General features: G+C 41.7%; 1 protein-coding gene across 1 annotated transcript in view; it reads left to right on the top strand.

Moving 5' to 3' along the window:
- The window catches only part of LOC145403746 (gem-associated protein 5-like), a 410,271-nt gene that overhangs the window by 134,625 nt on the left and 249,299 nt on the right, over positions 1–26,347 (top strand). Inside the window, exon 8 of the mRNA XM_080275424.1 lies at positions 13–197. Coding sequence (XP_080131550.1) covers positions 13–197 — 185 coding nt within the window. The remainder of the gene's footprint in view (positions 1–12; positions 198–26,347) is intronic.

The following is a 26,347-nucleotide window of genomic DNA, read 5'->3' on the forward strand; positions in this document are numbered from 1 at the left end:
CTGCCTTATCAGGCGCTGCACCACCTCCATACACGTGCCGTGTATAGTTTGCATGTAGCTGGAAATAATGTCATCACCACTGGACAGGACCGTCTTATCCAAGGCTACAACATCCCATCTGCAGCCCACATCTTTACTATCCCTACACTTGGGGGATGTGCCATTGCACTTGCCTTCTGCCCTCATGATGCTAACAGGTAAGGTTCCAGAGTTCATGGTAAAGTTATCATGTTAGTTTCATTTTGTTTTTAAAGGCTCCAACATGCTTGCACGTGTTGGCCTTGGTCACGTAATTGCAGCGCTCCATGCTGCTCGATCTCTAGCAGCTTCCTGATTTAGTGCCTTATCCCTGAGGCCACACTCAGTGATCTCATCCCATGTCTTTTTCGGTCTACCTCTCTCTACCTTACCCCCAACATTAACACTTCTCACTTTCTGCACCCAATTATCATCCCCCGTCCTCTCCACACCCCCAACATTAACACTTCTCACTTTCTGCACCCTATTATCATCCCCCATCCTCTCCACACCCCCAATATTAACACTTCTCACTTTCTGCACCCAATTATCATCCCCCATCCTCTCCACACCCCCAACATTAACACTTCTCACTTTCTGCACCCAGTTATCATCCCCCATCCTCTCCACACCCCCAACATTAACACTTCTCACTTTCTGCACCCAATTATCATCCCCCATCCTCTCCACACCCCCAACATTAACACTTCTCACTTTCTGCACCCAATTATCATCCCCCATCCTCTCCACATGCCCGTGTCATCTCAGTCTACCCCTCCTCATCACAACACCAATACGCTCCATCCCCATCCTACTTCTCAACTCTTCTATCTTAAACCTAGGCCCCCCAGGCCTTGCACTCAGGAACGCACTGCACATCCACCTAATCATTGCCATTTCTGTACATTTGAGTCTGCGAATATCCTTTTCCTTTACTGGCCAGGTCTCACTACCATACAGCCCTACACTCTTAACACATATTGCATACAAAGATCCCTTAGCATGGAGGGAGAGCCCTTTCAGTGTCAGGAGAGGCAGCAGCTCTTTGAACTTCTTCCAGCCGGACCTGGAGCAGCGGCGTTTGCTGTGGGTCTACCCCCAAGAGGCTGTTGAAGCAGAAGAGGACAGGATGGGGGCCAAACCACCGCAAACCCCCCCGGCCCCTCACAGGGCCCAAGAACCTGGGAGTGGCTTCGGTCGCTCGAACAAGTACCACACCTCTCAACACAGCACACACAACAACACCGTTTTTCCTACACCAAGAAATGACTTCCTGGTGGTCATTTCTTGACGACTTCCTCTAGCCGGGGACATTGAGAGCAATCCAGGACCCACCAACAAATACATATGTCCAACATGCTCAAAACCTATCACTTTGAGCCGACAGACAAAGGGTTCAGTTCAGTGGAATTCCTGCAAGAACTAGATCCATTACACCTGCACAACACTTGCATCCAGAAAACATTCTCAGACATCTGGACCTGCTCCTTATGCTCCTTCCCCCCACCCACCAACCCTACTCCTACTTCATCAACACCTCCACAGCCTAACCTACCGATCCTTCCCAAACCATCCAATTCCCCAACCCCTCCCATTCCACCCCAACCCTTACGTCCATCACAACCTTCTCCTACTCCTTCCCCTCCACCCACACCACCACCTCCCTCCTGTGCTGCAGCACCCAACACATATCACACACAACAAAAACATCCTTCAGTTAAACATAGATGGCACAAACACCAAAAAACAAGAACTCACACAAATCATCAAACAACAAAACATACATATTGCCATCTTATAAGAAACAAAACTACACAGAATACAAAAGACATCTACATTTAATAATTTCACCACCATTAAACAAGACCGGGCCGACGGCGGTGGCGGTGGACTCATCACCCTGGTACACAAATCCACCAACTTTTCAGATACCAGTGCACATACAAAGTAACTTCTCCCCCCACATGACACCACAACAGAAATACCATCAGTTAAAATGTGCTCTAGTAACAAATCACATACTGTATAACAATCGCCAACACATACATTCTGCCCCAATCGTCCCCCACAGTACCACAATTACTCTCCACAAATACACCATATTCACAAACATACTCAACATCATCCTGGGTGGTGATTTCAACACCAAGGCGTCGGCCTGGCATGTCAGCAACCCTGACACAGGCAGAGGGCTGGTACTACAATCCCAAACAGATAATCTGTCCATACCGAATAATTTCCATCAACATACCCATATCCCACACCAAGCCTCCTTCCTCCCATCATCCCCAGACATCACCTTTTGCTCCCCAAACCTCGCCCGCACAATATCCTGGAGAGTGGTCAAAACCCTTGGCCCTGACCACCTCCCAATCATCATCAATACCAAAACCAGAATCACCCCAGCTGGCCACAGACACACATACTGTACACTAATTATAAGAGAGCCAACTGGGAGGCCTTCACAGCTGAAACAGAACAGCATTTTCAAACATCAAACAGTACATCCATCACAAACATCAACACCACTGTGCACACTTTCAGTACAGTTATACAAAATGCAGACAAAAGACACATCCCTAGAGACAACAGAAATAGACACAACACCAACTTCACACCAGAAATTCAAGGCCTCATCAGTCAACAGGACACACTATGACACTCCCCAACACCCCATACATAAGACACTGTACAACAAAAACAAGAATTAACACTCATATAAACAATAAAATATCAAAACAGCAAACACTAAACTGGAATAATTTTCTCGAAACACTTGACCACAAAACATACTCCATCAAACTCTGCAAAACACTTAACAGCATCACACTCTCCAGCAGCAACACTACAGAGTCATATGCTGTCATCACAACAACAGACACCATACCTTCAAACAAACAACGAGCAAACAATTTCATCAGTCACTTTTCACATGTCAGCCATCTAAACCCCAGTCACGACAACCGACATATCTTCCGACGTAAGAGACAGTTCTCCACAGACCCACACTTCGCACCTTTCACAGCCAGATGAAGCACATCATTAGCAACCTTAAGCACTCATCTGCTTGTGGACCAGACAACATAAGCAACATTCACCTTAAACATCTTGGACCAAAAGGCATACAAGCACTCACCAACATATTAAGCTACAGCTACACACACAACAGAATACCCAACATCTGGAAGCATGGGATTATCTTCACTGTCCCCAAACCCAACAGAGACTCCACGTTACCTTCCTCACACACCCCCATCACACTCCTCTGCACCTCTTTCAAAGTCACTGAATCACTGGTATTACAACTAGTTACACGTCACACCCCCCTAGCCCCATCACAACATGGTTTTAGACCACTACACTCCACAAACACTCTTCTTACAGACCTTACACAGAGATCTTTTGATGGCATGAATTTAGCTTGACCACAACACTGAACACTTCTAGTCACGCTAGACATTAGCAGAGCTTTTGATGCCATCCCCTGCCACAACCTCACAAACAAAATATTCAACACAAACATGGACAATAACACAAAAAGATGGCATGCAAACTACTTACCAGGCAGATGTGCATATGTAACATTTTCTAGTCAGTCTTCGAACATCAGAAACTTCAGAAATGGCATCCCCCAAGGATCTATTTTGTCCCCTACACTCATTAACCTATACATGCACGACATACCCACACCCCACACACCACAGATACACATAGCTTCCTTTGCAGACAGCATAACGCTTAGATGTACAGTACACACCAAAACGCAAACACATCCGCACACATCCTCCAACCTTACCTCAACACACTACATGAATGGTTCTCCACAAACAGGCTCAAAATAGCCCCAGCCAAACCTACAGTGACCCTTCTCACAAACTGGACAGCAGAACACAGTCACATTCCACACCTCACCATAAACAACACTCCCCTAAAACACACACACACACACACTCACACACACACACACAGAAAAGAAAAAACGGGAGGAGGAGTGATGATAGCAGTGAAGAACAACATAAATGTAGATACCGTGGAAATGGGAGAAGGCAGGGCTGAAGTGATATATATGAAATTAGAAACTAGAGAGAATGTTAAGAGAGATATGGTGGTAGTGTATGTTCCCCCTAAGACGAGAGCATGGAATGATGACGAATACCAGGAGATGTTGTCAGATATGGCTAGCTATTTACAAAAAATAATTGACTGACGAAGAGAGTGTATGTGAGTGAGGTGGAGGGGGGAAGAGGGAGGGGGAGGCCGAGGATGAGATGGAGGGATGGGGTGGAGAGGTATATGAGAGAGGGGGGTGTGAGTTGGGAGCAGGGCAGTGAAATGGCGGGGGACAGGGCGACTTGGAGGCGATTTGTTTGTGGCCACCCCAAACAGGATTGAGGCATCTGGCAATAGATAGATAGAATTGAGAAAAGCAATAATATAATTTTGGTGGGTGACTTTAACTGTAAAGAGGTGAACTGGGAGGAATGGTACTCAGGAGGCGGCGAGGGTTTGTGGGGGCACTATGTTATTAAATACAGTAATCCCTCTAATATCTGAACGCCTAATATCCGAACATCCCCACTAACCGGACATAATCCTCCTGGGATCCAATATTCCCAAAATGGGCCAAAAACTGCAAAAAATTCGAAAAAAATCTGACTTTTTTCCCTCCCATAATATGAAATTCCCGCCTGGCGCCAAACAGCTGTTACACCATGGTCCCTTCACCCCTTCCTTCCTCCCCCTCCCCCCTCCCCTGTCAGGTTGCCATTTGGTATTTTTCATTACCAAGTGTGGGCCAATTTGGTAATGAAAAATTCGTTTGGTAATGCATTAGAATAATGCATTACCAAATGGATTTTTCACATGAATGAGGATACACAGGATGGAGATGGTGGATTGTTTGCTCTCTCTGATTAATCTGCTACCCTACATAGTGTGAAAATAATCAACATGGTGTTAGTTATAAGGAGAGTGATTACATGTATTTCCACTTGTATATATAATTAGTGAAGAATATATGCTTGCTTTACGAATTTGGTAATGAAAAGTTATATTTGACAATGAAAGTTGAGGAGATTGGTAATGTGGCTGTTGCGATCTGGCAACTCTGTTACCCCACCAACATCAACAGTCACAGCTTAACTCCGATGGAGAGCAGATACTCATAACAGTGCAAGCCACAGGTGCTTGTTTTTTGTGAATAAACAGTGAATAAACTGCAATACCTTGCCACTAGAACACACAGGAATTTACAGTGTTGTGCAGTGTTAAGAAATTAGAATTTAGAGTGCAGAGGATTAACTGTGGACTGCAAACTGGCGGTTCAAACCAGTCCAAGACCAAGGGACTTGTAAGTACCCAGAATGTTTAATATTGTATAAACTCACCTCTAAAACCTCATTTTATGGTTCTTTTGCATTTATTTCAGTCTTTTATGTCCCTTATTGGTGTGATTTGGGTCTTAAATAGGTGCTATGCATGTCCAGAGGGAGTTGTATAGGTGTTTTTCAGAGTTAGGGTCCATAAGTACTAGTCCATAAGCTGGGGCCCAATATCCGGACAGGACCACTATCCGGACCTGCCTATGGCTCTATTGATCCGGATATTGGAGGGGTTACTGTATAAAAATGAACAATGTGATTACGCAATGGGTCAAAGAAGAGACACGGTTTCGAGGTGAGGACACACCAGCAAGGTTAGATTTACTGTTTACCAAAGAACCCGATGTAATAGAATCATTGAAATATCTCTGTTCTATAGGAAAAAGTGATCATGTGGTCATTGAGTTCCAGATGATAACAGGGAACGTCGAGCCAAGAGACAAGCATCATAGACAGGGAAGATACAACTTTGGGAAAGCAAACTTTACAGGATTGAGAAAATTTTTTGAAAATGCAGATTGGAGAAAATTCAGAGAAACAAGAGAGATACAGAGGAAGTGGGATATCTTTCTAGACCTCTATAATTTGGGAGTGGAAAAATTTGTTCCAAGAGTAAGAGGGAAAGAAAACAGGAAAAAGGAATGGTTTAATAGAAGTTGTATGATAGCAAAAAAAAAGAGAGAGATAAGGCGTGGAACAATTGGAGAAAGAGAGGTAACAACAGAACAAAGGAAGAATATAAAAGAATTAGAAATGAATACACAAGAATACGTAGAGAAGAAGAAAGGAATTTTGAAAAAGGTATAATAGACAAATGCAAGGATGAACCCAAACTGTTTTATAGATTTGTTAATGGCAGACTGAAACAAAAGGAAGGAATCACCAGACTGAAAGTAAAAGGAGAGGTCTATAAAGATGCAGCAATGCAAGGTGAAATAATGAACAAATGTTTCCAATCGGTTTTCACTAATGAAAAAGAGTTTGTGGAAGGGGAGGGAGTGATTAGAAATGTACCGGTGATAAAAGATATAAAAGTGGAGGTACAGGAAGTGTATAAATTACTGGAAACTCAGGATGTAAGGAAAGCCCCAGGACCTGATGGAATTTCTAATTGGGTACTGAAGGAATGCAGAGAACAACTGGCGGATAAAATTCACAGTTTAATCGTGTGTTCTCTGGAAGAGGGGAAAGTGCCACAAGAATGGAAGAGGGCAAATGTGGTCCCAATTTATAAGGGAGGAAACAGGGAAAAACCCCTGAATTATAGACCAGTGTCTTTAACCAGCATGGTCGCAAAATTGTGCGAGAGAATCCTGAAAGACAGATGGATAAAATATCTGGAGGAGGTGAACATTTTGGCTGAATGTCAGTTTGGATTCAGAAGTGGAAGGTCATGTGTTTCTAACTTGTTGAGCTTTTACTCGAGGGCGATTGACGTGGTACAGGAGAGGGATGGTTGGGTGGATTTTCTGTACTTAGACTTAGAGAAGGCCTTTGAGAAGGTACTCCATAAGAGACTAATGTGGAAACTAGAATATACTGTGTATAGGAGGACTGAAGGGGAAACTCCTGGAATGGATGAGAGACTTTTTGAGAGACAGACAAATGAGGACAGTAATAAAGGATAGGATGTCTGGATGGAGGAAAGTAACAAGTGGAGTCCCTCAAGGCTCGGTGTTGGCGCCAGTAATGTTCCTAATTTACGTAAATGATATGGTAGATGGAGTGAACAGTTATGCAAGTCTGTTTGCTGATGATATAAAGATCTTGAGGAAGGTAGAGGTTGAGGAGGATTGTAAAATGCTGCAGGAGGATCTGGATAGGATACATGATTGGAGCCGGACATTGGAAATGAAATTTAATGTAAAGAAATGTAAAATATTGGAAATGTGTAAAAGTACCAGGAGGCCATCACTGAATTATTTGTTGGGTAATGAATTAATCACAAAATTGAAAGAAGAAAAAGGTTTGGGAGTGCTGGTACAAGATAGTTTGTCACCTGAAAATCACATTAACAATATAGTTAGAGAGACTTATAAACTCTTGACTAACATAAGAGTAGCATTTCATTATATGGATGAGGAGATGATGAAAAAATTGATAGTGGCCATAATCTGCCCCAGGTTAGAATATGCAATGGTAGTGTGGTCCCCACACAAAAAAGAAGGATATAAACAAGATTGAGAGAATACAAAGAACAGCAACCAAGATGGTCCCCAGTCTGGCAGATCTGTCATACAGAGAGAGGCTGGAAAAGCTGGATTTGCCTTCCTTAGAGGAAAGGAGAAAGAGGGGAGACATGATTGCAGTGTTCAGGACCATGGTGGGAGTAGATAAAATTGACCGGGAAGATCTGTTTTTATGGGATAAGAGAGCAACAAGAGGACACTGAATGAAATTGAAAAAGTCAAGCTTCTTAAAGGATATCAAGAAATATAGCTTTCCTTACAGAAGTATAGACTTATGGAATAGCCTGGACAAAGAGATCGTCCAGTCTAAAAATTTATACGAGTTTAAAGCTAAATTTGACTTACTGAGAAAGAGCGATGGGAACCCACGAGCATAGCACATTTCATGTATAGCACAATTAGGTATATTAGGTAAATACATAAGTATTTGGAACGACTTTGAGAAAAAGGTGGTGCCTGAGAAAAACATTCATGTGTGTAAAGGTAGACTAGATAAAGGTGGATATGGAGACAGGACAACACGAGCATTGCTCAATTCCTGTATACTACAAATAGGTAAATACACACACACACACACACACACACACACACACACACACACAGGGATTCAATCTAGGTGGACGTGTGACACCGGCGCTCCATACCAAATCATCACGGCCAGTGGCATTACCCAAATAGTATCTTTGTATGAGTCAAGCTCAGTACCAGGTTAGACTAAATGATTGTTCATTATAAAAAGGAAAAAAATAATAAGTTTCAAGAAGACTTGTAAAAACAGGAAATAGAACCAAGACGAAAGAATACGCTGAGTCATCTCTGAGGTTTGTTTACAACAAGACGGACATTGTAAGTATATGCTTTGCACTTTAAGTATTGCAAAATGGATACATACTTCAGTAAAACAAATTTGGAAAAGGAAAGGGATAAAGGTAAAAAGCAAAATGATGATTTCTACCTAGAACTGGTTGAAGTAGAGACCCACAATAGACTGGTTGAACGTGTAAACAAACTAGAAATGGCTTTCCAAAATGAAATTGATGAAATAAAGAAGCAGATGCACTTGCAAAAGGAAGAAATAGAAAAACTAGGAAGGGAGGCCAATAAGAAAGACACAACCATCAGTGAACTAACCGTGGAATTGAGTACACTTAGGAAGAAAATTAGTGAAATGGCAAGTACAGTAGTCAATCACAAGAGTGTTATGGAAGAGTTCAAAAATGACACAGAGACAATTAGGCAAGTTAGCAGTCTTATTGACCAGAGCAGTGATATTGAGGAGAAGATAACACAGGTGAATGAAGCTGTGCAAAGCTACAAAAATGATGTAGAAATCACGTATGCAGAAATGGTGAAAGTAAAGAAAGACTTAGAAACAAGGGTGGAGGAAAAAAGCATTAAAAAGGAGGGGAAAAGAATAATCCAAAACAATCCAAAGTTAGTCAGAGATTCAGTAGAGATAAACAAATCAATAGTAATCACTGGTATAGAAGAGGATGAAGTTAAAAACAAGATCACAAGAGACAAAAAGGAGATGGCAAATGTAATGAGCTTACTGAAAGAAGTATCAGAGGAAATCTGTAGTAAAGACATAGAGGAACACAAAAGGTTAGGGAAATACGAGAAAAGCAAGACAAGACCTCTAAAGGTGACTTTCCAGAGTGTAAACACTGTGGAAGAGATACTAAAAAATGCAAAGAATCTTAAGGAAAAAGAGGAGTTCATAAATGTATGGATAAAAAGATGCCTAACACAAGAGGAACTGGAATTACTGAAAGAGAAAAGGGAGGAAGCAAAAACAAAAAATGAGGGAAGATCAGAAGAGGACAAGAAGAATTTTTTTTTTACAAAGTACTGTAATAGGATTGCAGGTACGAAAGTGGTACACAAACAGGATGGAAGAAAAAGGAGGAAGGTAGTAGAACCATGTCATGACAAATATATAAACAAGATGATAAAGTTGATGTACTCAAATGTGGATGGAATGGCATCTAAATTACTAGAGATGAATGATTATGTCAGAGAAAATGAACCACAAATAATATGCCTAACTGAAACAAAATTAATACCAAGGATATCAAATGACATACTAAACTTAGAGGAATACAATATATGGAGAAGAGACAGATATTTAAAAAAAGGAGGAGGAATTATAATATTAACTAAGAAAAATCTAAAAGTCAATGAAATAAAACTAGATATACCATCACAAGTAGAACTGATTGCAGTAGAGATCGACACATCTGAAGGTAAAGTAATTGTAGCCAATTTGTACATGCCACCCAGATCAAACACATGGGAAAGAGACGAATATGAGGACCTGGCAGAGAGTACAATTCAGAGTGTAAGATCATTGCTACATAAAATGGAAGAGAAATCGGAAAGAATTATACTAACTGGGGACTTCAATACAAATATAAATTGGAATACTCTAGATATACTGTAAATAGCCAAGAAAGCTGTTGGGACCAAAAGCTCCTGGATCTCGTACAAGAGTTTTTCTTAACGCAACATGTGAGGGAAACCACCAGAAAAAGAGGACTTGATGTACCTTCAGTGCTAGATCTAATATTTACAAGGCAAGAAAATGATATTGACAGTTTGATATATCACCCTCCACTCAGCAAAAGCGATCATGCAGTACTAAATTATAACTTCAGGATAGCATATGACATAGTAAACAGCAATGATAGTTACAAAAAGAGCCTAAACTATCAAAAGGGAAATTATCAAGACCTAAAGAAGTATTTCTTAGAAGTTGATTGGGAAAATGAGCTTAGAGGACAAGATTTAAATGCTGTATATAAAAAATTTTGTGAATTTTATGAAATAGGAGTCCAGAAGTACATCCCACAGCACAAAGAAGCAGATAAGAAAATACAGAAATGGTTCAATACAGAATGTAAAAAATCAGAAGAAAGAAGAGATTTGTTGTGGAATAGATACAGAAGACACAATAGTGAAAGGGCGTACAATAATTACAAATTGGCAAGAAACGACTATACAAGAATAAGGAGGGAAGCCCAAAAACAGTTTGAGGAGGATATAATAAATAAAAGTAGTGATCAACCAAAGCTGTTTTACAGCTGTATCAGAGGCAAAACTAAAGTAAAAGATATAATACAATCCATTACGGACGAGGGAATCACTTATACACAAGAGAAAGATATTTGTGAAGCACTAAATAAGAATTTCCAATTAGTTTTTACAGAAGAAAAAAATTTTGAGAGGGACTATGTGGAACACGCATGTCCACACATACTACCAGATATACAAATAGCAGAAAAAGTAATACAGGAGGAGTTAAGTAGATTAGACAGAGGAAAAGCAAGTGGTCCTGATGAAATTTCATGTTGGGTATTACGAGAATGTGCAAAGGAGTTATGTAAACCATTATTTTTAATTTTCAAGAAATCCTTGAGTCAAGGTAAACTACCTGATATTTGGAAAAAGCAAATATTGTCCCCTTATTCAAGAAAGGAAATAGACAAAATCCACTCAACTACCGACCAGTATCACTGACCAGTGTTGTAAGCAAGGTATTATAAAAACTTATAAGAAAAGCTTGGGTAAATCATCTAGAAGAACACAGTATGATAACAGAAAGACAGTTTGGTTTCAGAAAAGGAAAATCATGTGTTACTAATCTGTTGAGCTACTATGACAGAGTAACAAACACAATACAGGAAAGGGAAGGATGGGTGGACAGTATCTATTTAGATTTCAAGAAAGCTTTTGACACAGTACCACACCAAAGACTTTTATGGAAACTGTACCATCAAGGAGGAATTCGAGGCAAACTGTTTTGTTGGATGCAAGACATTCTCATAAAAAGAGAAATGAGGACAGTACTAAGAGGAAACTACTCATCATGGAAAGAAGTGACTAGTGGAGTACCACAGGGTTCAGTGCTGGCACCAATCTTGTTTTTAGTGTATATAAATGATATAAACAGTAACACTGGAAATGAGAGCTATCTGAATATGTTTGCAGATGATGCAAAAATACAAAGGAGAATTACTAACACAGACTCTTGTAATACAAAGAGCTACAAGAAGATTTAAATAAACTTCATGAATGGAGTAGTACATGGCAAATGGAATTCAATGTGGACAAGTGTCATGTAATCAAGTTTGGTAAAAGTGGAAAAAGACCTGATTGGGATTATAAGTTAGGAAATAAAACCCTAAACACATCAGAAAGAGAGAAAGACCTAGGTGTGATTATCAATAACAGACTATCTCCGGCTGACCACATCAGCGAGAAGGTACGGAACATGTATACACTGCTTGAAAATATGAGAATAGCATTCACATACATAAATGAAGACATGCTAAGAAGGATAATAACATCATTCATTAGACCAACCCTGGAATATGCATCAGTAGTCTGGAGTCCTCATCTCAAAAAGCACATAGACAAGATTGAAAAAGTTCAAAGGGCCGCTACAAGATAGATACCAAGCTTAAGGGACCTAAGCTACGAAGAAAGACTAAATAAACTGAATCTACCAACACTACAGGAGAGAAGGAAAAGAGGTGACATGATAATGCTATATAAATGCATATCAGGAAAGGAGAAAATAGACATAAATGATTACTTAACATATGGAGAAGCATCAGCAAGAGGACACTGCAAAAAACTGCATAAGAAGAGAGGTGATAAAGACGTAAGGAAATTCAGTTTCCCAAACAGAGCAATTGATCAATGGAATGCACTACCGAATGAAATAGTGTGTGCCAAAACAATTCACAAATTTAAGGATATGTACGATAAATATGGTTTAAGACACGGGACAGTACGAGCTTGACTCATTCCTGTAAAGATACAATTAGGTAAGAACAATTAGGTAAGAACACACACACACACACACACACACACACACACACAAAATCCGTGGTGTAACATACAATACGTCAGTGTCATTTAAACAACACATCATAAACATTAAAGATAAATTAACACCAAGACACAATGCCTTGAGGTCACTTGTCCATACAACATTTGGACGCAACAAAGAAACCACCACCACAGTACAAACATTATATATGTTCAGTGATGAATTATGCAAGCCCTGCTCATGCTCCTAACCTCACTGAAACACACTACAACACTCTCTGGACCATATAGAATGAGGCCCTAAAGATAATCACAGACTGCACAGCTACTACACCCACAGACCACCTACATCAAGAAACCAAAGTCCTCAAAGTGAAGTCTCATCTAGACATGAGAGGCACCCAAATTCTCGCTGCAGCCTCCACAAACCCACAACATCCATTGCACTATATGGCAGCACATCCACACACACACCAAGGAACATCAAAACAACACCCAGCACTTGATATCATACACAAATACTGTCAACTCTCCCCCCTCGCCTGCCTCAGACCAGCTGCCAGAAGCATATCCATACTAGAATCACTTGCCTCTCCATTCAGTCACTTAAGTGCAACACACAGCTGCATGCACGGCCTCCTGATAACGACCTTCTGAATCCTATCCCCCTCATGAGGACAGGGTCCACCTGGCCAGGCTGAGATGTGGGCATCATCCAGCCCTCTTAAGTTATCAGAAGAGGCTGGATGACTCCGTTCCTGATGCCCCTCCAGGATGTAACACAGCACCCCATACTATTAAGCACATTATGGAAGATTGCATCGCACATGATCACCTACGCCAACAACACAACATACACTCCTTGAGAGCTCTGTGGGAAAGCCCGGTCTCGGCTGTGGCCTTCCTTATGGAATCGGAGCTGTTCGGCCAGGCTGCCTAGGGAACAACTACTACTACACTTTCCAACCACTCCTCACTCCAGCCCTACCTCCAGCATATAACATGTCTCCCAAATAACAAAACTCTCGCACACTCACGAGACTCACTGGCAAGTTCATTTCTTTCGTGCCTGGCAGTCTCTACTTGCTCTCCCAGACACACCGCAGATGTGAAATCAGCATAATGTCAATGTCTGCCTCTAATACCACTACATCTCTGATGTGCCCATTTATCACAAACACTGCACAGGATGGAATTACTTCCCACACTCTTGTGGTAAATTGCACATGGTCACTTCCCCTTTTCTTTGTCAGTATTGCCCCAGACCGTAGATACAATCTCTTTTGTTTTATCTGCATTTACTCTTAAGCACTTGTAACCCATACCATCTCTCCATTTCCTAAATCTTTCCTCTGCTTCTTTTCATTCTCTGCAATCAACACCAAATCATCAGCATACAACAACTCCCATGGGAATCCATTTCTGAAGTCACGTGAGAGGGCTTCAAGTACCATAATAAACAACAAGGGGCCCAAGACTGACCCCTGCAGCACAGTAACATTCACAGAAAATTCCTCACTCAAAACTTCATTCACCCGTGCAAGCACCCACACAACTGGCCATAACCATCCTAGCCAGCCACTCCTTGCTCCCAAGCTTTCTCATTGCCCACTTCACCACCTCTCTAGGGACTCTGTCAGAGGCCTTCTCTGAATCAATAAAAACTAAATACAGTTCCTTTTTCTTTCCTGTATATTTTTCCTGAAGCTGTCAAACATTGAATGATGCATCAGTGGTCCCTTTGCCTGGAATAAGCCAAAATTGCATCTCATCAGTATTCACTTTCTCTAATCGTACCTCCTAGAACTCTCTCCTTTACCTCCATTATATGGTCCATAAGCTTTATGTCTCTATAATTTCCTTTTTCCTGGGCATCATCCTTCCCCTTGCACACATTTATAGTTCAGCCAGTCATATGGGACGACACTTTCAAGTATACTGTAATCATGTTTATCAGGTCATTGACTAAGCTCACACCTATATCTCCTGAGGCTTTTAACATTTCAGCAGTCAGCCCAGACACACCTGCTGCCTTCCCCACCTGCATCCTGCCTGTTGCCCAGCTCACAGTAGCATTATCAATCAAAGGCCAAGGATCAAACACTGGATCTGCTGGCTCCAAACCTTCCCTGTCCCAGTCAAACTCCTCATTCAAGAACTGTTTGTAGTGCTTTCTCCAGGCGTCATAAATATCCCCATTGTTCATCACTACCTTTCTTTCCTCATTTTTCACCTATGATGTCCCTATTCTCCCTCTTCATCTAATTTGCCACCTTAAATATATTCTTCCTTTCCCCACTATATAGGTTATCAAGTAAAAGTCTTTGAGATTTAGACTTTGCCCTGTAAACCTCCCTTCTAGCCCTTCACTTGGCAGCCAGGTATTCCTCTCTGCTACCACCCTTTCTTCACTCCAGAAAAAGCCTTGTTTTCACCTTAACTACAGCTTTTACACCTTGATCCCACCACCAAGCTACTTTATGGCTTGGAGGGACCCCTTGTCCATCCACACATTGAATCAGTAACTCTCACGAGGTAGTTCTTGAGGGTTCTGCACTGTTCATTAACACTTCTGTCAACAGCTCCCTGTTCAGCCACCACTCTATTCGTCTCAGTTTAGAGAGCATCCCTTACTGCTTGTTTTTCATCATCCTTATTCTCCTCCAAGACACATATGTCCTCTTTTTTATCACCTGTTCCTTGAGCATGATGTCACATAGCAATGGCTTGTGTTGCAGCACACACTTCTCGCTCCCTATAACCTTAACATCCCTCACTAACCTCATGTCAGCCCTCCTGACTGTGAAATAGTCTATCTATCGGCTATTTCCTCCAGACTCATGTGTAACCAACCTACTCTCTCGTTTCCTGAAATGTGTGTTGCACACATTCATGTCTATTGCCTCCCCAAACTCGAGTATCCTCACCCCTTCCTCTTTTCTTGTACCATATTCATGTCCCCCATGTGCTTCTTCATATCCTTGAGCTGCATCACTTCATGACCATTTTAACCCCTCCGTGGCCGCTGGCGTCAAATGACGTTTAGCTGATAAATGGCCTTAGCCGCAGCCTATAAAAAGTGGCAAAAATTTTTGGGAAGTGAATGAGCATTCTGAATGTCTTCAGACTGACCTACACTACACTCCCATATATGTCATCAAGCAGTTCAGAGCCTGCTGCTGTAATGAGTGGATTTTCAAATTTTTCACTCCTGGCCATGCCTAAACAAGCACAACTACATCCATTATCCTGACTCGGACAGAAAAATCATCTTTGTCCTCTCTTGCAAAACACACACAACCACCCTGTTTATGATTATGAAATGATATAGACACAAATAAAAAAAGACATGATAATAAGAGAAAAATACAGTACAATTTTTGTCCTGGTATCTTTACCTATTTGCTCAGATTTGTTGTACTGGTTTGGATCATTTGATGCAGTGTGACTTATATAAAACTGTGAAAACTTTCGGGAAGTGAACGAACATGTGGGACATGAGACTGACCTTCACTTAATGCTCTCGCACCTCATTTGTCAGTTCACCACCTGCTGCCATGATTAGTGGATGTACGATTTTTGCACTCGTTGCCATGCCTAAATACGTGTAGTTACACCCATTATCTCAACCCAGAGAGAAAATATCATCTTTCTCCTCCCTTGCCAGACACACACAACCACCCTGTTTACGATTATAAATAAACATAGGAATGAACAAAAAAGACATAAAAAAAAATAATAATAATGTTTGGTATCTTCACCTATTTGCTCAGGTTTGTTGTACTGTTTTGAATCATTTTACATAATTTTTGCCTTTTACAAGCATTACGGGCAAGTTTTCTGTGTTCGCGTGATGCTTTCGTGGGTGAAAAGGCCATCCCTCCCTTCCTGCTAATCAATCAATCAAGGTGCGAATGGCAGGTCATCTTGCAATTCAACCCTCACTGTCCAGCCTGTACACTCAAGGGATGACGTTTATCTCGTTTAGGTCTGAAAACTGACACTCTCACCTCTCTTTTCCAACATACTCCACCACCCGGACTAAAAATAAGTTGATACTACCGTAAACACAATCTATCTGTTGCCAGACGCCTCAATCCTGTTTAGGGTGGCCACAAACAAATCGCCCCTATGTCGCCCTGTCCCCCCCCATTTCACTGCCCTGCTTCCAACTCACACCCCCCTTCTCATATACCTCTCCACCCCATCCCTTCATCTCATCCTCGGCTTCCCCCTCCCTCTTCCCCCCTCCACCTCTCTCACATACACTCTCTTCGTCAGTCTTTCACCCTCCATCCTCTCCACATGGCCAAACCACCTCATTGTATTCCTCCTAACGCTTCCTATCACCTCCACATCCACACCACAGCGCTCCTTTATATCCTCATTTGTCAGCCTGTCTCTCCATGTGACTCCACAGGCTCCTCTTAAATAACTCATTTCCACTGCTCTCACTCTCGACTTGTGTCCTTCCAACAACGTCCAAGCTTCACTTCCATACGTTAGAGTTGGTATCACAATACTGTCATGTAGTAACTTTTTCACTTCCATGCTCACTCCCTTGCTTCTTATCACTGCTTCCAAGGAACCAGCAACCTTTCTTCCCTGCTGTACCCTTTCAAGCACTTCACCCTCCAAACCTCCATCCTTACTCATCACACTACCCAAGTACTTAAATGTAGTCACATTTTCCAATTCCTCACCATCCAACCTCGCTGTACATTCACTGGCTTCACCCGTCTCAAAGACCATCACTTTACTCTTCCTTACATTCACCTTTAGATTCTGTTTCTTACACACTTTCCTAAACACTGAAAAATGCAAAATAAATTCATAATATAATTTTTTTTTTACATTCGAACCTTGCATATCATGTACTGAAAAACTTCAAAATACACATATTTAGTTATTTCGCACCTTTTCAGAACCATTGACAATGTTTTTTGGTAAAGAAAAAAAGTGTGATGTTGTGTCACTACCATACCTATGTGTGACTAGTATCAGCTGCCTAAATTTACACAACTTCCGTGTTCGATTGCATGACACAGGATGGGTCTAGGAAGCTGAAATTTGTACTGCCAGGTGCATAAGAACTTCCTCTTCAATATCGTAAAGGAAAAAAATCATTTGTCGAAACTTCAGAAAATGGCCTCGTTGTCGGCCAGGGGCGCACGTAAAATTCCAGACCCACGGCCATGGAGGGGTAGAGTCCTCTCCCAAAACTACAATCTCATCATCCTTCATACCACATACCACACATATTAAATCATCCTAGAATCTTTCTCTGTCTCATCCAATCCTGCCTCTGGAGCATTCGCCAATATAAAGGCAAACGTAATTCCACCGAACAACATTTTTCATTACTGTTATTCTTTCGCAGACTCTTATTACATTCATGATGTATTCCACCCATTTCTCCCCAGCCAACACACCCACATCACCATACCCATCTGCCCTACCCTGCCAAACAACTTGTTATGTGTATCCTTCTCGGCAATCATTTTGGCTGATCCTCGTCTATAGGCCACCTGACTTCCTGCGCACATCCAACATCCACCCACCTCCAACTAAATGCCTCAGTTACTTCCCCTGCTCTACCTTTCAGATTTCCATATTACATGTATTATTTTCTGTTCATCCTACTAAAGCTTTGTTTCTCCTTTTAGCATGCTGCATATAACTGGAGCATGGATATCATATTGTTACTTGTGTGGCTGTTATGATATCTCATTTGCCATCTGTTTTAATATAATGTTCTTTATGGACACGAGGTTCTCATAAGTGTTTATCCAGAATCCTTCATTAAAATAATTGGTGCATGATGATCTAGTATTCCGGGACATCAGACAGGGGTGATATGATGGTCACTTGTCATCATCTATCATCCGGACCTCCTTTCCCACCCTAGGGCAGGGTGAGGGGTAGCAATGTCCAGACAGCCTAAGTTTGTTCAATTCTTGGACAGGGTTGAATTATCTTGAGAGTTGGCTGGAGATTTCTAATCATGAAACATCACGAAAGCAGTGCCACTTTTTGTAATTTATTTTCATTCTAGCCACCACCAGATTATTTTATTGAGGGAAATGCCTGCCCTCTAAAGCATTAAGGGATGATTATGGTACAGTAATTGAAAGGGGTCTACTTACAAATATTATAATACAGTGCAGCCTTGAAAATTTGAATATTTTATTACAGTGCAGCCTTGAAAATTTGAATATTTTATTACAGTGCAACCTTAAAAATTTGAAGTGCTTATGTCCACACACTGTTCAAACTTTTGAAAAAGTTGAACTTTAGAAGGACTGTCACCTGGATGTCCTTGTCTTATTTTCATAGTTTAGAAATACCTTTAATGTGAGCTGTGTAGTATGTGCTGATTAGTTTATTGGAGGAATCCCGTTCTCCAATGTGTGCATAACACAACTGTTATAATTTGTCTCTTGTAAGTAAAGATAATGATACTTTTCAGTACATGGCAACCTTGAAAATTCAAATGTCTGAAGTTTGGAAACATCTAAAGTTCGTATACCATAATGTATGAAAACTATCATTTTTATATCCCAAAATTAGCTCAGAAATGACAGCAGACTTTAGCATCTAAAATTGACAGCTACACTCAGCTGATACTGATCTTACTATAAAGCATCTGGTCACCCATAATTAAAGTTTCCTCTCTTGCTTGTGATCAAGAAACTATTTACTCATTGATTCAATTTAATCATATTCAGATTCACTATAACTGTGGCTATAAAAAGATATCCTAAATTTACAGATTAGTGTCTTGCTGTGAAATAAATAATGCAACATGACAATCCAGGCACAAGTATGTAGTGTGTGTACATGTATTGTGAGACAATTGTGGTGATTGAAGCACAACCATGTATGACATGAAAACATGGAAGTATTCCAAAGTTCTGTACAGACTAAAACTAGAATAAATACACTAATTATCCTTGGCTGTGTTCTTACAGACAGTTATGTGTTAGAAACTTGACAGTATCTGACATTACAAAGCAGTGTGATAAGATTTTTAACCCCCGAAATGCCATGTAATTTATAGTGGGAGTGTCCTCTCACTACAGACAATTTTCCCCAAATAGTCTGTTTTCAAACCTTCATGTTAGGGAAAGTATAGCAGCAAGGAAAAACAAATTAACACTTTGGCCGGCTCTGTGCTTGTGCCTCGCGACACCTCAAGGTCAGCTGGCGGTTGCCAGTCAGCGTGTAGTTACTTGCATGTTTTTAAATACTTTTCTTATTTCTGACCTTATTTTTTGTGCTAAATTATTCATTTTTGTATAAAATTGTTTGCAGATGATTTTTCTATAAGGATATATGCATATAAAGTTGATTAGCATACCAGCATTACCAGTACAGTACTGCCTCTAACTGAATGTACAATGACACTTGAAAAAACATGGGCAGTTTGTGTAAGTGTTTATACTCGTTCTGTACTTTCAGTTTTATTTTTTGTGCTATTTTGTTTATTATAGTCTCTCTTTGTTTGCAAGTGTTTCTTCTACAAAAATATATGTATAAAATAGTGAGCAGACGACCAGCATCACTATTACTGTACTAACACCACAAAAACGTGTGAAAAAAGAGGCAGTTTGCATAAATGTTTATACTCTTTATTTTTGACATTATTTTTTGTGCTGTTTTATTCATTTTAGTCTCGTTGTTTGCAAGTGTTTGTTTTACAATAATATGTGTATAAGATAATGAGCAAACAACCAGCATCACTATAACTGACACCATAAGGAAGGCTAGGCTTGCTCCATTAGCATGCCGTCTTGTAAATATCTATACTCACATCTTACTTTATTTCTTTATTTGTGTTTGTTCTACAGTAACATATGCATACAAGAATGAACAAACATGAACTCACTGCTACTATCACAGTACACCCATACCCCGATATCTGGCAGTGTTGTGTACCAGTAGGAGTGTTCGGTCAGTAGGTATGTAGGATACCGAAGCAGTTTTCCCCATAGGATACTGAAGAAAAGCCAGAGATGTGTTCCAGACCCAAACTCTCATATACCTTACTCAGTCAATAGAGACTGACACAGAAACATCATAGGTAATGTTATCCTCAAACAATGCCATTGCTAAAAAATAAGACAGCAAACATCACATAGGAGTAGACTGTAGGACCAGTCAAGCAGGGCAGTACTCCCAAGGTGGATGGAGAGCTGATGACAGGGAGAGCTGGAGCTCCCGTTTCATCAGCCCTTAGGACTAGTTCCTGACCATCCCCCTTTGCTGAATTTTTTCAGTGCTTCAGTAACAGAGAGAGTAGCCCAGCATGCTCTCCTATACATGTTTCTCTAACTGTCAACACCCAGCTACATACACAGTACACGCTACACTACCTTTTCAAAATTAAAAAAGGAAAAATGGCATCAATAAATCATGCCTCAGAGTCCCCAGAGGGGGGGGGGACCATAAATTCCCCCACCATCCGCCCCTCTCCCGGTGACAACTCAGAGAGATGCCTGGAACCACTGTCTCACTCACTTCTTCATTTCTGCAACATTCGTCGCCTTTCCTCTAACTTTTTCTCTGTCGAACACCACCTCTCCTCCTCTAAACCTCACCTTCTCTTCTTGACAGAGAGTCAGCTATCTGAGCAACTGACAGCAAACCCTTTTCTGTTTCCTCCTACTTTCTCTGTACTCATTTCAAAGCCAAAGGTGGCTGTTGTGTATACGGTATGTACAGAACGATTTATCTTGCTCTCATGTTCCTGAACTTGATTCTTCTGAATTCTCTACTCTCTGGCTTCGGCTTTCTTGTCATTCTCTGACTAAATATATCTGCGCTGTTTACTTATCTCCTAATTCTACTGACTATGAAAAATTCTTCGACTATCTTACTTCTATGATGGAACACATTTTGTCCATTTCTCCTTTCTCTGAAATCTCCATTCTAGGAGATTTCAGTGTTCACCACCACCTCTGGCTCTCCTCTCCTTTCACTGATCCACCTTGAGAATAAGCCTACATCGTTTCTATCCTTAAATACCTAGAGCAGCTTGTACAGCACCCTACCCGTATCCCTGACCATCTTGGAGAGAGCTCCAACATACTTGACCTCTTCCTTACAACTAATCCTTCTGCTTACACTGTTAATCTTTCCTCTCCGTTGGGCTCCTCCGATCACAACCTCATTATCTTAACCTGTCCTATCGCTCCGGTACGGCCTGCGGACCCTCCAAAGAAACGTTGTCTGTGGCACTTTGGAGCTGCAGATTGGGAGGCCCTCAAGCAGTACTTCTTTGATTTTCCATGGAATGGTATGATTATTGCTTTTGTGGTAGGTGGTGGCAACCATCATCCACTCACTTGATGTAGTGCTGCCCACTTCTTTCTTAGCCTTTATCATTCTTTTTCTGTGCCTGCCCACCTCTCTTCCTGTTTCCCTCATCTTTCCTGTCACTTCTTATTGCTTTTCATTCCTTTACAGGTGGCTTTACATTGAGTGACAAGCCAAATGGTTTCCTGTAAGCTAAGATACCATTTATAACCCTGGGTGGCAACCCATAACCAAACAATACCTGCTCCCTACATGTCAACAAGTGGGGTGGTGAAGGGTTAGTGCCCCTCCCCATGAAACAAATAACTTAAAAGTCAAATGGCCATCCCTTAGGGGATTATGATGTCTGGCAATAGATAGATAGATAGCTTATTACTTCCATGGTCAGGAGCCATCTGTGTGCCTTGCGCATTACGGAGGTTATTCTCTCGGGTCATATATTCCCTTCTCATATCTATCTATGTATCTATTGCCAGACGCCTCAATCCCATTTGGGGTGGCCACAAACAAATCGCCTCCAAGTCGCCCTGTCCCCTGCCATTTCACTGCCCTGCTCCCAACTCACACCCCCCTCTCTCATATACCTCTCCACCCCATCCCTCCATCTCATCCTCGGCCTCCCCCTCCCTCCTCCTCCCTCCACCTCACTCACATACACTCTCTTCGTCAGTCTTTCACCCTCCATCCTCTCCACATGGCCAAACCACCTCAGTGTGTTCCTCATAACGCTTCCTATCACATCCACATCAACACCACAACGCTCCTTTATATCCTCATTCGTCAGCCTGTCTCTCCATGTGACTCCACAGGCTCCTCTTAAATAACTCATTTCCACTGCTCTCATTCATGACTTGTGTCCTTCCAACAACGTCCAAGCTTCACTTCCGTATGTTAGAGTTGGTATCACAATACTCTCATGTAGTAACTTTTTCACTTGCATGCTCACTTCCCTGTTTCTTATCACTGCTTTCAAAGAACCAGCAACCTTTCTTCCCTGCTGTACCCTTTCAAGCACTTCACCCTCCAAACCTCCATCCTTACTCATCACACTACCCAAGTACTTAAACGTACTCACATTTTCCAATTCCTCACCATCCAACCTCGCTGTACATTCACTGACTTCACCCGTCTCAAAGACCATCACTTTACTTCCCTGCATTCACCTTTAGATTCCGTTTCTTACACACTCTCCCAAACTCATCCACCAAGCCTTGCAGCTCCCCTTCGTCTTCACTCAACAACACAGTATCATCTGCAAACAACAGTACAGGGAGTTTCCAAACACTATCCTCTCACACCAGGGCCACTCCAACATCCACTACCCTACCTTGTACCTCTTTTATTACCCCATCCATGTACAGATTGAACAGCCATGGAGACATGACACATCCCTGTTTCAACCCAACTTTCAAAGAGGAAAATTCACTTAGTTCACCATCCACACGCACTGCAACCTTCGCACCATCGTACATACTCTTCACAGCATTCAACAACTTCCCATCTACTCCATATATTCTTAATACTTTCCACAATCCTTGTCTATCCACCCTGTCATATGCTGTCTCCAAATCCATGAAAGCTGCATACAACTTCTTTCCCTTCTCTAGAAACTTTTCCACTAAAGACCTGAGAATGAATATCTGATCTACACAACCTCTTCCCTTCCTAAAGCCTCCCTGTTCTTCTCCAACTAATTTCTCTGTTCTTTCTCTAACTCTGTCAATAAGTATCCTACCATACACTTTTCCTATTATACTAAGAAGACAAATGCCCCTATGATTACCACACACTTCTTTTTCCCCTTTTCCTTTGTACAGGGGAATAATTATACCTGACTTCCAGTCCTCCGGGACTCTACCTTCCTCCCAGGCCAATCTGCACATCTTCCACATCCATTCTACTACTATCTCTCCCCCATGCTTCAGCATTTCACCACACACTCCATCAATTCCTGGGGGTTTCCCCGATTTAACTTTCTTCATTGCTTCCACAACTTCTATCCTACTGATTTCTTCCTGTCTTCACACCTCCCTCCTTCTCCCAGCCATTCTCCAGCCACTTATATTCTCATTACTTCCATCCTCTACGTTCAACAATTCCTTAAAGTGTTCTCTCCATCTGCTCACTTTTTCTCCCTTCTCCACTAGTAATCTACCATTTTTATCTTTCACTCCCCTGCTAACTTCACTTCCACACTGTCTTACTCTTTTCACCTCTTTCCATAACATTTTCTTACAGTCCCTCCACTTTACACTCAAATTCCTTCTAAATTCCTCATCCACTTTCTTCTTACTCTCTCTTACTAATATTTTCACCTCTCTCTTTCTTTCTACATATAACTCTCTCTTCCGCCTCTCAACTTCTTCCACGCCCCTGTTTCTCATCCATTCATTGTATGCTTTCTTCTTTTGTGCCACAGCCTGTCTCACCTCTTCAGTCCACCACACTGTTCCTTGCACCCCCCTCCGTCTTCTCTTCCTTCCACACACCACATCACATGCTGCACATATTTCTTCTGTAAATATCCTACACACACCTTCCACGTCTCCCATCTGCTCCAATTCATATTTGCCCAATCGTTCCTCCACTTCTCTCTTATACTCTGCCTTTTTCTCATCCTCTTGTAACCTTTCCACTCTCTTTGCAACTACTCCTTCCTCTCGTCTTTCCGTTCTTCTATTTCTTCATTCTAATTGGACCCTGATTCCACCAAGTAGTGGTCAGAAAGTCCACTCCCCGAACCTCTATAAACTCTTGCATCCATTACACATCTTTGCATCCTTTCATCCACACACACATAATCAATCATTGCCTTCCTTTCATTGAGTTCACCACCCACCCTTCTCATCACTCGCCATGTATACCTGTGGATCATTTTATGCCTGAAGAGGGTATTGGCTATCACCAACCCCCTCCCAGCACAAATGTCCACTAACGCACTCCCATTCTCATCTATCTCAGCAGGCACACCCCACTCACCAACTATTCCATCTACCTTCACATTCCCAACTTTACCATTCATATCACCAATCAAAAACACTCTCTCATTCCTTCCAAACTTTTCCATGCACACTTCTACATTTGTCCAGAACTCTTCTCTCACTCTTCTAGCACAATCTTGTGTTGGCGCATACACACACACAATCACCCACATTTGTATTCCAACTTTCAACTTTACCCACACAATCCTTGACCCAACTGATCCATACTGTCTTATGCTCCTCTTCCATCTTTTACTCACAACTATACATACTCCTTCCTTTGCCCTCTCATTCTCACCTACTCCTGCTTATATATCATTTGACTAATGCAAGAAAGCTTTGATTTAATTACACTTGTTCTAATGCTGTCCACAACAAGGAGAGGGCCTGTAAAAGGCACCAGAGCCAACCCACCCCTGAATCACATCTTGTTTATGTTTCTGCCCGGAATCGTGCTAAGGTTTTTCTTTGCTCTGCTAAAAATAATTTCATCTGTACTAAATGCTCTCAGTGGTAGGTGGGGGCACTCACCATCCACTCACTCGACGTAGTGCTCCTTGGGGTGTCTGCCCTTTCCTGTCTTCTTTCCTTCCTTTTCTGTCTTTCTTTCCTTCGTCTTTCCTCTTCCTTCTGCCAACGGGTGACTTTACATTCCCTCTTTTGTCTTTCTTTCCTTCATTCTTTCCAATTTCTTCTGCCTATGGGTAACTCTACACTGAGTGACAAGCCAAATGGTTTCCTGTACACCAGGACACCATTTACTACGTTGGTTGGTAACCATATTACCAACTTATGGTGCCTGGTGGTATAGTGGGTAGATAAGGTGCTCCAGTTGGATTGAGCCTGTGTAGGTTTATATCCAAGGGGTGGTTGGGATTTATTTCTCATGTAATGCCACTCAGGGATGAGTGAGGCTGGTCACTCTCATCTTCAATGTCAGGACTGACTTGCCTAGCCCCGGGCTCCTACGCTTCTCATGGGGCAGCATAGGATTGGATGATGGATGGATGGACTAAATGCTCTCAACTCTCCAACTCGAATTCTTCCTGCTCCTTCTGGCACCTTGCCAGAAACCTTTCTAACAACTTTACCTCATCATCCTTCCCTCCTCTTTTCTATTCTGATGGCTCTGTAATTATTTCCTCTACTGATAAAGCAGATCTCTTCACTCAGACTTTCTCCTCCAATTCCACCTTAGACGATTCCGGTGCTGATCTTCCATCACTTCCCCCTTCAGACTTCCTCGTGGCTGACGTTAAAATTTCTCCAGCTGATGTATTCTCTGCCATCACTGGCCTCAATACTAACAAGGCACATGGTCTTGATGGAGTCCCTCCTGTTGTCCTCAAGAACTGTGCTTCAGTGCTTACACCCTGCCTAGGTTAACTCTACCTTTGTCTGTCAACTTGTACCTTTCCTTCTTGCTGGAAGTTTGCCCTCAAGCAGCCGGTCCCAAAGACGGGTGACCATTCCCTACCCTCTAACTATCATCCAATTGCTTTAACATCCTGTGTCTCAAAAGTTTTCAAGTCAATTCTTAACAGAAAAATTTTAAAGCATCTTTCCTGTCACAACCTACTTTCCGATAGTCAGTATGGGTTCCGTCAGGGGCACTCCACTGGCG

Source organism: Coenobita brevimanus, chromosome 61, assembly GCF_032717465.1.
Source record: "Coenobita brevimanus isolate Jiangsu-jjx chromosome 61, ASM3271746v2, whole genome shotgun sequence".
In the NCBI taxonomy this organism is placed as follows: domain Eukaryota; kingdom Metazoa; phylum Arthropoda; class Malacostraca; order Decapoda; family Coenobitidae; genus Coenobita; species Coenobita brevimanus.